General features: G+C 37.7%; 3 protein-coding genes across 5 annotated transcripts in view; 1 reads left to right on the top strand and 2 right to left on the bottom strand.

Moving 5' to 3' along the window:
- The window catches only part of LOC134845631 (metal transporter nramp1 homolog), a 505909-nt gene that overhangs the window by 263839 nt on the left and 227974 nt on the right, over positions 1 to 14096 (bottom strand). The gene's annotated exons all lie outside the window — the stretch shown is intronic.
- The window catches only part of LOC134845635 (dynein regulatory complex protein 8-like), a 302647-nt gene that overhangs the window by 182467 nt on the left and 106084 nt on the right, over positions 1 to 14096 (top strand). The gene's annotated exons all lie outside the window — the stretch shown is intronic.
- LOC134846270 (uncharacterized) overlaps positions 1 to 14096 on the bottom strand; it is a 54570-nt gene that overhangs the window by 21442 nt on the left and 19032 nt on the right. Inside the window, exons 7-10 of the mRNA XM_063863552.1 lie at positions 10058 to 10164; positions 9437 to 9773; positions 8666 to 8801; positions 8248 to 8361 (exon numbers count right to left, since the gene is read on the bottom strand). Coding sequence (XP_063719622.1) covers positions 8248 to 8361; positions 8666 to 8801; positions 9437 to 9773; positions 10058 to 10164 — 694 coding nt within the window. The remainder of the gene's footprint in view (positions 1 to 8247; positions 8362 to 8665; positions 8802 to 9436; positions 9774 to 10057; positions 10165 to 14096) is intronic.

Consider the following 14096-nt stretch of genomic DNA (forward strand, 5'->3'; position numbering starts at 1 on the left):
ACTGTATAATGGCGTAAGGTTATGATTTCATTGTTTATCATTTCGGTGCCATTGTTTGTGTTAAGGATTTCGGGTAATCCTAACTTTGATAAATAATGTTGGTAAATTGTTGTATGTGCATGGTAAACATTACAATGTGTTACTGGGCTTAAGGCTACTAAATATTCAAATGCATCTACTATTACCTTAATATAGGAATTTTTTTCTGAGGATGGTGGTATTGGGCCTTTTGTATCAAATGATTTTCAGTGGCTGAAGTATAGACTTTGTCCTTCTTTTAGAAGTATAGACAAGCTCTTCTTTTCCTGCTTTTCATTTCTGATGTTGGAATGGTTTGTTCAATTGACATGTGAGACAGTCGCTGCATGGTACTTAAACTCAAAATGAACCATTGGGGAAAAATGTGTATGAAATTGTCATAAACTGTTTTCCTAACGTAGAGTTTTGTTTTATAAAATACTGATACATGCTTGAGCTGGTTTTGTTTTGTGTTTGTGCCAAGATCTCATTTGGCAGATAATGTGGTCTAAACTTTGACATTTTGAAGTTTTTTTGGTTGATAAATAAACTGTACATGGTAAGAAAAAAGGTTTTGTAAGAAAAATAATAAGTGTCAATATTATTTCAATTACTGAGTATTTAAGGTTTGTATCAACTAGTCCTGCAGTATTTCTTGCATCAATTAAATCTTGTTTTTCTATTAGTGGAAATAACTTCTGAAATTTGCTTATCGTTTTTCATTTTTGTTTATTTTTCATCCGTGAAGAACATAGAATGAGTTTGAATGTGTTTTTAACAATTCGATCAACTTTATATTGGTTTTCTGACATTCTAATCAAAAGTAAAAATTGATCCACAATACTAATTTGTGTTTTGGTATTTTGCTTAAAACTATTTTTATTTCATATTTGTATTCTAACTGTGGCGATGTTTCATCTCTTGCAAGAAAAATTTTTATGGTTTGTGGGATTTCAACTGTAGTTTTTCGCATTAGTAATTGTAGTGATGTATTTCTACTTGGTGTTTCTACTAAGGCAAAAGGTAAGACAAAATATTGGAAGTTTCAATCAGAATTGGTTGGAGTGTAGATACTTTATGACTTGGGTTGAACTTTTGTGTGAAAAGAAATTTCAAAGTTTTTTTTTCTCTGAATAAAACTGTTAGTTTTTGATGCTTGGACTAAACATTTATATTCTCTAAGTCTGTTTGTGATAGATGTGCAATTTTTCATTATTGTGAAGAGTTCTAATTCTGCTTGAGAGAATAATTTTGAGTTTGTGGTTTTGAGGTTTATTTTATTTGTTCCTTGATTTGATTGTAAAAGTGCTGCGCCTAATCCAAAATCGGATGCGTCACATATGGCATAAAAAGGTTGGTTAGCATAGGGAATTGTGTTTGAAATTTGTTCAATCAATAACTTTTTGATTTAATCAATTGTTCTGTGATGTTCAATTTTCCATTCAAAGTTGTTTTGGTGTCGTAAAACGTTATAGTATGGGCTGAGGTTTAATTGCGTTTTATATAAGTTTTAAATTATAAAATTTAAACTTTCAGGAAAATATATATTTTTTTTCTTCTATTGTGATTTTATTTTTACTGACTTCAAGGGTTTTTAATGCTTTTCTTTCGGCTTGAGGTCCTAACAATTTAACTCGGGTTAGAAAAAGTGTGATTTATCTGAGGCTGCTATCATGTTTTTCTCTTCTACTATCTGGTGGTTTCTTTCTGAAACTGTACAAATTTTTGTTTTTTTTTATTTGAATAATTCGTCTAAATATGTGAATAAATTATTGATTAAAATTGTTAATCAAAATACCTTACTCATAATGGCTGAAAAAGCTGCTGGTCTTATGGATATTCTATAGAATAATCGGTTAAATTCATACTAATTTTTAGCTGATAATGAATTGTGTTAAGCCTCCTGACTAGTCGTCTAGGAGCGTTTGGTTATATGCGTTTTCCATATCAGCTATAGTGTAATATTGTCCATTGAACTATGTATGAACTTCATGTATTGGTATTATCGGCGAATTATGTTTTGATTCATCTATAAGTGAATTTAAGTATCTTGCTGTGAGTACTATGCTAAACGATACTGTGTTTGCTGAATTACCAACTGGGTTTTTAAAAGTGTTACTTTTTTGTTGTTATCTTTGTTTACTGGTGAGATTGCTTCTAGTAATTTTCAACTATTCCTTAATGTCTATTCACTTTATCTTGTGATTGTTAAGGTACTTTACTTGTGCCTTGTTTCTTAAAACTTGCGTCTGGCTTTAGTGGAGGATCTAATGGTGATTGAATTTTTCCCTTCATCAAAATATGTGGTATATACGTTAGGGTATACTAGCGTTCGGTTTAATTGTGATATTTAAAATTAAACATAGGTGAATTTTTTTTGTTGTGTATTTTGATTTGTAGAACGCAAATTCAATGTATGGCGCTCTTGTAAAACTGTCATTTTTCCGTTTTGATTCGCTCATTTTTTTTCTAACGGATGATTCCTCATCGATTATAGTAGACATGATAGTTTTCAAACATTTCTTTCTCATAATGCTTTTTCTCCAATTGGATAGAGTGTAACGTTTGTTTCGCGGTATTCAATAAGTGCGTAAAAAGAGTGGTTTTATATGTTGAAGTAATATATACGTGTAGTTCAATAATGTCTATGTTCATTTTTTTTGCAGATTTTATTATTAAACTTATTATTAGCGTATACATTTATATGCATCTAGTGAATGGTTTCAAAAACATTTGATTCTCTGTTGTAGTTGTGATAAAAACTTGTAAAATTGAAAACTGTTCTTGTAGTTCTTGGAAAAATTTTGAGAAACATTCTTTCTTTCGTGTTTTTTTTCTCTTTAATTTTTCCATTTGAAATATTAATTTTTGGTATATTCTATTGGAAATAGAAATTTGGTAGTTGCTTTTTTCCTCTTTTTACCGGTTGTAAAAAGAGTTTGATTTTTTCATAAATCGGTATGTTTGTATGTTGTGCTGTCGCTAATTTACTAGTTATACCTTGAAGGGTCATGTTTGCATTTAATGACTGAATTTCATTCCTTGTGTTTATGTTTACAATTTTTGATTCTGTTTCAGAGTCAAATAAAAAATCTACTTCTAAATCTGGGGGTTAAGATTTTGTTCGATTCTTTGAACTTTCTAAAAAAATTAGTAGTGTCCAGTTTCTGTCCTTTTGTGGATGTTGTGTAGTAGCTTCCTTTTTGTATATATAACTGGTTTTTTCGTAATTTGCCAATTGGCGAGGAAAATGTGGTATATCTGCTATTGAACCTCTGTCTTGTTCATGGGTGTTGCTATCAAATTGATCATTTTGATAATGGTCTGAGTGACCTGGAGTTTCATATTCATGATCAACTTTAACAATTTAACCATTAGTGTGTTTTCAGTGTCAGTTTTCTGTTTTTTTCTGAATTGTTACGAAACTTGTGGTTTAATTGAAGTTCTCAGGATTCATTTGCTTCAATTCCTGGGGGTCAGTAGTTGTTTCAGATTGAGTTTGTACTTAAATTATTGGTCGTTGATGTATTAGCGTATTGCTTCTAAATTTTATCGGATAAAGTTTTGCGAACTGTTTTGGTGTGACGATTTAGAAAAATTCGACATGATCCACTATCACAGCTATTTCTTCTATTTCTATAGTTATTAGAATTTTCATGTGAATTTTTTATTTGAAAAAACTCTTTTACATTTATTCGAATAGTTTCGAAAACGGTCATTCTAGTAGTTTTTGTTTCGATTAACTGAGTATTTTAGGTTTCTGTTGTAGTTCGAATAATTACTCTATTTGCTCTTGATCTTCAATAATTATTTTTGTAATGACTATTGCGGCTATTAGAACGGCTCTATCTGTTTTGTGTACTATAATACGAATTTCCTCTATCTGAAGACCTTCCTCGATAATTATTTTTTCATGGCGATTGTGATGTATTATATTATAAATGAATGGCAAGGGTCTTCGGAACTATTATAAGATTTTGTATTTTTATTTGTTTTTTTTTCATGTATCGCCGAAAAAATTTAGTTTTTTCAGTGTGTTTTGCTTGTAGACTTGATTTATTTTGTTGTTTGTTCCGGCATTCGGCCTTATTTTGTCCGTATCGTCTATCATAATTACATCAATAATTTCCAGGGGGGTTTTCCCTTGAAATTTGAGTTTTTCTGTTATATTGTTCTCGTTGCCTGAATGTTTGAATTATATTGTAAATTTAAGTCGTCTGTTTCTTCCAATTTCATACTGTTTTCTCCTCACACTAATTTGTCTACAAGCTTTCTAAAATCAAAATTGGGTTCAGGGATTGCAGAAGGGCGCGAGGCTCTTTAATTCATTGCTATTTTACGTAATTGTTGTGTTAAAATCATCATCAAAATTTCTGTGATTTTTTAAAATCTTGTGTGTAAAAAAATATGTTTATCTTCCTAGTGTTTTATCCTCACATCGAATTGTTTGATTTTTTTTTGTTTGGTAGTCTACAGAGTTCATTATATCAAATTTTTTGATGTTGTTTGTTTTTTTTGAATATTTATGTCGATAAAACTCTTTAAGGCTGTTTGTTTTCTCAACTTTTTGTCGAACATTTTTGAAAAGCCCTGTGTAGAGCATTTCCAATTTACTTTTCTTTCTATTGGTGAAACTGAAAACTATTTTTGAGCTGCTATGTCGAGTGTGTTTTGTATTAGCGCTGTACGTATCTGAGTCCGATTCTGATAAAGAAGTGTGTTTATAGGTTCTGGGCTTAAATTTGAAATTAAGATTGATGTAACAGCGTTTAGTTAATCTTCAACTAAGTACTCAGTATTTGTTCCTGTGAAAACCTTGAGGGGTTTATTTGATTTAATTGATGATCCACCATAAAATTTTGATTGAACGTCGTTTGGAGTGATTCTGCTGAATTATGTATTTGAAAAAAATATATAATTTGGTGTGTGCTATTTTCATCTTGTTGTAAGTAATATGGTAGTGATTTTTCGTTTTTCCTTGTTGCAGACGGTAATTTTAAGTATGTAGTGTAATTTGTTTTTGGTTTGTATGTTATGGTCTGTTGGTGTTAACTTTTGTTTCCTTGTTATCTTAATGTTTTGTCATTCATTACTTGGTGGGTCTAAATATGGTACAAAAACATCTTGTGAAACAATAGCTTCTGCTTCATCGTCATTCTACCATTGATTTTTTGGTCAGATCTAAATGTTTGTTGTTGATTTTTTCGAAAGTGATCTTTATCTTCCGACAAATGATTTCGGTTAGTCCTGTTGATTTATCCATTGAATACTTCGACTTGTTTATTTTGTTTAAGAAATGGCTAGTTCTCAGAATGACCTGTCTGAGTATTCTTCTTTCATGAAAACTGACAATTTGTGAGTTTAGGCTTTTAGGCTATTCTTGGTAACAGTTATGGTCAAGAAATTAGGATTGTTTTGTTTGAACTCTTTTTGCTATAGGGTTACTAACTTTAAAAATCATAATTGGGGTTTGCAAAAGGTGTCCAAATTGTTTTTTTTTTCTATTAGAAGAACATTTTCTTAGTTATGGGTCTACAATCCATAGATGAATAGATTCGATGAGGGGTTGGTTTAGCTGTTGATTGTATTTTGAAATGTTGGAACGGTGAATGTTTAGCATGTGGTGTTGTGAATAAAGGATGTATTGGTGAGATAAGTTGTTCTGTTGTTTCTGGCATTGTGGTAACGACTTGTTTGTTTGCAAAGTGCGATGCTGTAGGAAAATCTTTGTGACTTTCGTCCAATTTTTCTTGTGTATAAGCATACACAAGAAAACTTAGGCGCAAGTCAACAAGGTTTTCCTACAGCATTCCTAAACAAGTAATTCAAACTAGTATTAATTGTCCTGCTAATAAATATTGTTTTATCATTTCATGGCGTTGTATCTGTTGTCAATAGGATAACCTTCAAAAAATTTCTAATAACTGAAATTGTTTGGATTGCTTCGCTAGAAATATCGTTTGGTATTTTAATGACAATATCATGATACGGTTCAAGTTTTCAAACATAAAATAATTCATCTGCTGAAAGTGTATCTTCGTCACAGTTTTTCTAAATTTTTTCTTAATTGTGCTATGAATTCTATGTTATGTGGAAAATAGTCGATTATAAACCATTCTAAGATTCTTGGCAAAGGTTCTTTGAAGGTACTTTAAGCCATGCTAAGATTCTTTGGAGATAGATTTTTACTATGATGATACTTTCGAATCAATGAATTTTTTTTCGAATCGCATCTAAGAATCATGAAAATGAGCTAGCTCTGTTTTTAATGTTGTATCTGTTGGTGTCTGTGGTGCTGATACAAAAAACGTTTCGTCTGAGGGATACATGGAGACCGCTCTAACTAAATACTAACTCATTATTTGTGAATATTGAGGATTCACGTTGTGAATTTTCTTGTTGTATTTTTTAAATATGTTTTATGAAAATGTTGGTCTGGTGGTTGAAATTCAGTTGGCAAAAATTACATATTGTGAGGTAAATTAGCAAAAAGTTTGTGAAATATGGTAAATTTTTTTATATTTTTGTTTTTGATTCCGCGAGTGCTTTTTTGCAAGGACTGTTACTTTTTCGAAGTTAATTTGTTATGAGGTTGTGACAAACGTGTACTGGTACGCTTACGCGTGATAGGTCACTATCGGGGTGTATGACGAATGGTAGGATAGAATGATCCCCAAAGTTATCGTGGTTTAAATCATTTTTATGGAGTGGTGTTACTGTTAGTGTGTAACTTCCAATATGCCTAATAGTTTTATTCCAAGTGTATGTTCCTAATGGTTTCTTGTTACATTTTTTTTATTCTTCTTTTTGTTTTGACGGATGATGCTGTTGTTGCTTTGGAATCGGAAAAAAGTTTTTCTTTAAATTGGGTTGGGTTGGGCTACTGCTTGATCTTACATATCGTTGTTGTGTTGGATACTGAAATTGCGTACGTTTCCTTGAAAATCATTTTTAATAAGTTTGTTTTCGTTTGTTGAGAAAAGTTCAGTTTTTTTATTGTTTCTCAATTTATTGTATTCTATCCTTTTTTAACGCGGTTTTATTACAATGTCGTATCACGCGGAAATCTTGAACGAGACAATTTTGTACTATTGTTTTTGCCTGTTTGCTAAAATGGATATTAAGTGTTAGAGGCTTGAGGCACAGTTTAGGTTTTGAGTGATTGAGGCACAATCCAGGTGTTAATTGTTCTAGTTCCTAAACTGTTAGTTTCTACAATATTTTGATTGTTATCCTAATTTTTCGGGACGTATTGCCGTGGCAAGACGGGTTGGGGAGAGAGTATATCAGTTAAATAGAATGAAATTTTACTGCTCTCAAACGTAGGTGGCGTTTTTAATTTTCAAATATTCCTGATCTTAACTAAATGGGGATTGATATGAGATCTTGGGTTGGAGAAAATGAAATCATTTCACAATGTTCAAATATAACCAGAACGCAAATAGATCATTAGATTTCCTTCTAGAACTTACTAGTTCTAAGGGTTGTATGAGATTGGGTCGAATAAGAGGTTGGTTTTAGGTGGAGGATAAGTGACCAAAATTCTTCACTGCTTAGTTTAATTTGATTGGTGACTTTTAAGAAGAACAATTGGCAGTTAGACCTGGGTTGTTTAGAGGGTCGGAAAAGGAATAAACGTTTTGGTCGATAGCCAATAAATAGAAGAGATGGATTGGATTTAAAATTGAAATTAAATCGATCCAAGGAAAACCTTGATGATCCAAGTATAAAAAAGAAATAATTTTTAAAAATGTAGAGACTAAAGATCCAAGGAGAAGTCTCGATGATCTGGTTAAATTAAAAAAAATTAAGGATTTAAGGTTCAAAATTAAGAAGAAGCCTTGATGACTTGATAATTAAAAATAAATGGTTAAAAATTAAATGGTTAATAATAAGATTTTAAATGGTTAAAAATCCAAGAAAGATTTTGACGATTTGGAATTCTTTTGAGTTAGTCTTTAAGCTTTTGGTTGTTTTAGAGAAAAGATATGAAAGGAAAAAAGGAAACTGTTGGTAAAAGGAATAAAAGGAAACTTAAAAGGAATAAAAGGACTTGTTTTTAACTGGTTCCAGCTGGGAAATCTAAAAATTCAAATCCACTTGAAAACTAGAAACTTATCACACTATTCGTGATCATTACAATTTTGCTGTGCGATAGTGGAGTTTGCCGTGCGAAATCTTTAATGCTGTACTAAAGTTATGACTAGTAGTATAATTATATACGAGTACCTGTAGTTGCACTCCAGCGTGAAGATGTGCGACCGAGCAGACACCCAGGCCAAGTTAGATCCGGAATCGAACACCTCTCGAGCTGTATCTCCGTACAGCACATATTGAGTGTACCTAAGAAAGGGATCATAATAGTTTTCCTTGTTGAATTTTCCTTCTGACTGAGTAATCGAGTTTGAGTTCTACTACATCGATTTTATTCCGGCTTCACCACATTCAGAAAGTGCTGAAAAAATCCGGTCAGTCAATATAAACACCCATGTATAGGAGATCGATGAGCTTCAAAATTATATCACAGCGATTCCAAGAAACGAACGAGCGACGAAAACACAGCAGCTCAATCGACTTATTTACGCTTATTTATTATCTTGAATGTCGGCTCTATTCGTCTAAAATTTCAAACAGAACCAAAAGTTACCGAATGGTTCCATTCTCCGGAAACTCCTCGCGCTCCACTCCACATTCGTTGTAGGCGTACTCAACAATCCAGGTCTGACCAGTCTTAGTGAAGTTGCATGCCTCATCGGCTAGTGTCAAGTTATTCTCCCCCACTCCTGAAACCATCCGTTCAAGCCCAAAGTAAAGCGTTTTTTATTAAGTAAGTGATTGGGCTTTTTGTAAGTTTTCTCGAAATTTTTCATGCTGCTGGGAACGTTTTAGTAACTAGTTCTCCAGGGTAGCTCAGAATATCAATTTTGGGCCCATATGAACAATCTGCCCCCCCCCCCCCCCAAAAGACCAAGTGAACAACCTCACCCCTAAACTAAATGGCAAATTCAAGCATGTACTACGCTCATATCTGATTAGCTGAAAAGTATTGTTTTTAAACTAGTAAGCTATCCCCTACCTAAATTGGTCCCAATTTTCCAATTCAAAAGTCAAGAAAGTGTGGAACATCAAATTTTGAAATTTTGAAGTCAAGTCAATATCAAGGTTTGAAGTCAAACTAAAAGAAATTATATAAACCAAGACGAAACGGATTTCTTTAATTACCTTCCTTCCCCTTGCCAACCCAATAAAGAGCCAAATCAACGGTAAAACACATGAGAATTTTTTATTTAGTAACAAACGTTCCCTTATTATGCTTCCAATCAGTGAGGACCTGGTACTCTAGTTAGTTTACGGGCTGGGCTCATTAAGTTCAAACTGAAACCAACAGTGTTTCTGGGCAAGTTTAATCGAACTTTACCATCTGTAAATTGGCTCTCGTCGATGTGAATGATCATCCCTGTATGAGTGCAAGTTAGCGCGACGTTTATACTCTCTTGTTGGTTTCTGAGAATCTCAAATGTCTCAAAAACTACCTCCACTTTGTTTGTGTAGGTCGAAGTGTCCAGTGTATCGAAACCGTTTCTCACAACCAACTCGATGTATGAATCGGTTCTGCCACCCAGGGTTGCATTAGTGTCTTCAATTGTAATGTTCAAGTAGGCGAAATACTCTTCAGAGCTCTTCAAGTCAAATCGGAGTAGTTTGTAGGAGTTGAGAACCCAACTTTCGTTGTTGAGGAGAAAACCGTCTCGAAACTAAATGAAGTACATGCGGATAATTGAGTAACTAAAAGCTCAAATTGCAATTTTCAGTTTTAGTTTTTTTCTTAGCAGAGCAGACTTGATTATGAGGTCGCTTTTAAAATTTCGTTTGCTTATTGAATCAGTTACAGTGACTGGATAATATTCAAACTAAAGAACAAACGCTGTCAAAACTGCTTTTTAACGATTTGCGAGCTCTTGGATTTTTCACCTTTCACTGCATCTCGTTTTAAGCCGTTTTCAGCTAGAATCTTTTTTAATTCATTAAATTGCATTACCTGAGATTCTAGTGATTTCGCGGCATGCTGGAAGGTCTCAGTTGAATTGTCGTACAGGTGGCTAATCCAGTATTCCGAAATGGCTATGCGAACGTCATATTGTATGGCTGAAGCAAAAAACATTTCCAATTAAGACGTGATAATAATCAAATCCAATCAATTGTATTCGACTTGGATATTGGGTTTTGGAGTGGGTACCAAGTGGGTATTGGAGTGGGTGCCAAGTGACTGTTGGAGTCATTACCAAGTGGGTATTGGAGTGGGTACCAAGTGGGTATTGGAGTGGGTGTCAAGTGGGTATTGGAGTGGGTGCCAAGTGGGTATTGGAGTGGGTGCCAAGTGGGTATTGGAGTGGGTACCAAGTGAGTATTGGAGTGGGGGCCAAATGATTGTTGGAGTGATTACCAAGTGGGTATTGGAGTGAGTGCCAAGTGACTGTTGGAGTGATTACCAAGTGGGTATTGGAGTGGGTACCAAGTGGGTATTGGAGTGGGTGTCAAGTGGGTATTGGAGTTGGTGCCAAGTGGGTATTGGAGTGGGTGCCAAGTGGGTATTGGAGTGGGTACCAAGTGGGTATTGGAGTGGGTACCAGGTGGGTATTGGAGTGGGTACCAAGTGGGTATTGGAGTGGGGGCCAAATGATTGTTGGAGTGATTACCAAGTGGGTATTGGAGTGGGTGCCAAGTGACTGTTGGAGTGATTACCAAGTGGGTATTGGAGTGGGTACCAAGTGGGTATTGGAGTGGGTGCCAAGTGACTGTTGGAGTGATTACCAAGTGGGTATTGGAGTGGGTGCCAAGTGGGTATTGGAGTGGGTACCAAGTGGGTATTGGAGTGGGGGCCAAATGATTGTTGGAGTGATTACCAAGTGGGTATTGGAGTGGGTACCAAGTGGGTATTGGAGTGGGTGCCAAGTGGGTATTGGAGTGGGTACCAAGTGGGTATTGGAGTGGGTGTCAATTGGGTATTGGAGTTGGTGCCAAGTGGGTATTGGAGTGGGTGCCAAGTGGGTATTGGAGTGGGTACCAAGTGGGTATTGGAGTGGGTACCAGGTGGGTATTGGAGTGGGTACCAAGTGGGTACTGGAGTGGGGGCCAAATGATTGTTGGAGTGATTACCAAGTGGGTATTGGAGTGGGTGCCAAGTGACTGTTGGAGTGATTACCAAGTGGGTATTGGAGTGGGTACCAAGTGGGTATTGGAGTGGGTGTCAAGTGGGTATTGGAGTGGGTGCCAAGTGGGTATTGGAGTGGTTGCCAAGTGGGTATTGGAGTGGGTACCAAGTGGGTATTGGAGTGGGGGCCAAATAATTGTTGGAGTGATTACCAAGTGGGTATTGGAGTGGGTGCCAAGTGACTGTTGGAGTGATTACCAAGTGGGTATTGGAGTGGGTACCAAGTGGGTATTGGAGTGGGTGTCAAGTGGGTATTGGAGTGGGTGCCAAGTGGGTATTGGAGTGGGTGCCAAGTGGGTATTGGAGTGGGTACCAAGTGGGTATTGGAGTGGGTACCAGGTGGGTATTGGAGTGGGTACCAAGTGGGTATTGGAGTGGGGGCCAAATGATTGTTGGAGTGATTACCAAGTGGGTATTGGAGTGGGTGCCAAGTGACTGTTGGAGTATTACCAAGTGGGTATTGGAGTGGGTACCAAGTGGGTATTGGAGTGGGGGTCAAGTGGGTATTGGAGTGGGTGCCAAGTGGTAATTGGAGTGGGTGCCAAGTGACTGTTGGAGTGATTACCAAGTGGGTATTGGAGTGGGTACCAGGTGGGTATTGGAGTGGGTGTCAAGTGGGTATTGAAGTGGGTACCAAGTGACTGTTGGAGTGATTACCAAGTGGGTATTGGAGTGGGTACCAAGTGGGTATTGGAGTGGGTGTCAAGTGGGTATTGGAGTGGGTGCCAAGTGGGTATTGGAGTGGGTACCAAGTGACTGTTGGAGTGATTACCAAGTGGGTATTGGAGTGGGTACCAAGTGACTGTTGGAGTGATTACCAAGTGGGTATTGGAGTGGGTACCAAGTGGGTATTGGAGTGGCTGTCAAGTGGGTATTGGAGTGGGTGCCAAGTGAGTATTGAAGTGGATACCAAGTGGGTATTGGAGTGGGGGCCAAATGATTTTTGGAGTGATTACCAAGAAGGTATTGGAGTGGGTGCCAAGTGAGTATTGAAGTGGATACCAAGTGGGTATTGGAGTGGGTACCAAGTGGCTGTTGGAATGATTACCAAGTTGGTATTGGAGTGGTTACCAAGTGGGTATTGGAGTGGGTGTCAAGTGGGTATTGGAGCGGGTGCCAAGTGAGTATTGAAGTGGATACCAAGTGGGTATTGGAGTGGGGGCCAAATGATTGTTGGACTGATTACCAAGTGGGTATTGGAGTGGGTGCCAAGTGACTGTTGGAGTGATTACCAAGTGGGTATTGGAGTGGTTACCAAGTGGGTATTGGAGTGGGTACCAAATGGGTATTGGAGTGGGTGCCAAGTGGGTATTGGAGTGGGTACCAAGTGACTGTTGGAGTGATTACCAACTGGGTATTGGAGTGGGTACCAGGTGGGTATTGGAGTGGGTGTCAAGTGGGTATTGGAGTGGGTGCCAAGTGAGTATTGAAGTGGGTACCAAGTGACTGCTGGAGTGATTACCAAGTGGGTATTGGAGTGGGTGCCAAGTGGGTATTGGAGTGGGTACCAAGTGACTGTTGGAGTGATTACCAAGTGGGTATTGGAGTGGGTAACAGGTGGGTATTGGAGTGGGTGCCAAGTGGGTATTGGAGTGGGTGCCAAGTGGGTATTGGAGTGGGTACCAAGTGACTGTTGGAGTGATTACCAAGTGGGTATTGGAGTGGGTACCAGGTGGGTATTGGAGTGGGTGTCAAGTGGGTATTGGAGTGGGTGCCAAGTGAGTATTGGAGTGGGTACCAAGTGACTGTTGGAGTGATTATTAAGTGGGTATTGGAGTGGGTACCAAGTGGGTATTGGAGTGGGTGTCAAGTGGGTATTGGAGTGGGTGCCAAGTGAGTATTGAAGTGGATACCAAGTGGGTTTTGGAGTGGGTGCCAAGTGACTGTTGGAGTGATTTCCAAGTGGGTATTGGAGTGGGTACCAAGTGGGTATTTGAGTGGGTGTCAAGTGGGTATTGGAGTGGGGGCCAAATGATTGTTGGAGTGATTACCAAGTGGGTATTGGAGTGGGTAGCAAGTGACTGTTGGAGTGATTACCAAGTGGGCATTGGAGTGGGTACCAGGTGGGTATTGGAGTGGGTGCCAAGTGGGTGTTGGAGTGGGTGCCAAGTGGGTATTGGAGTAGGTGCCAAGTGGGTATTGGAGTGGGTACCAAGTGACTGTTGGAGTGATTACCAAGTGGGTATTGGAGTGGGTACCAAGTGGGTATTGGAGTGGGTGTCAAGTGGGTATTGGAGTGGGTGCCAAGTGGGTATTGGAGTGGGTGCCAAGTGGGTATTGGAGTGGGTACCAAGTGACTGTTGGAGTGATTACCAAGTGGGTATTGGAGTGGGTACCAAGTGACTGTTGGAGTGATTACCAAGTGGGTATTGGAGTGGGTACCAAGTGGGTATTGGAGTGGGTGTCAAGTGGGTATTGGAGTGGGTGCCAAGTGGGTATTGGAGTGGGTGCCAAGTGGGTATTGGAGTGGGTACCAAGTGACTGTTGGAGTGATTACCAAGTGGGTATTGGAGTGGGTACCAAGTGACTGTTGGAGTGATTACCAAGTGGGTATTGGAGTGGGTACCAGGTGAGTATTGAAGTGGATACCAAGTGGGTATTGGAGTGGGTACCAAGTGGCTGTTGGAATGATTACCAAGTTGGTATTGGAGTGGTTACCAAGTGGGTATTGGAGTGGGTGTCAAGTGGGTATTGGAGCGGGTGCCAAGTGAGTATTGAAGTGGATACCAAGTGGGTATTGGAGTGGGGGCCAAATGATTGTTGGAGTGATTACCAAGTGGGTATTGGAGTGGGTGCCAAGTGACTGTTGGAGTGATTACCAAGTGGGTATTGGAGTGGGTACCAAGTGGGTATTGGAGTGGGTGTC

Source organism: Symsagittifera roscoffensis, chromosome 5 (assembly GCF_963678635.1).
Source record: "Symsagittifera roscoffensis chromosome 5, txSymRosc1.1, whole genome shotgun sequence".
Lineage (NCBI taxonomy): Eukaryota > Metazoa > Xenacoelomorpha > Acoela > Convolutidae > Symsagittifera > Symsagittifera roscoffensis.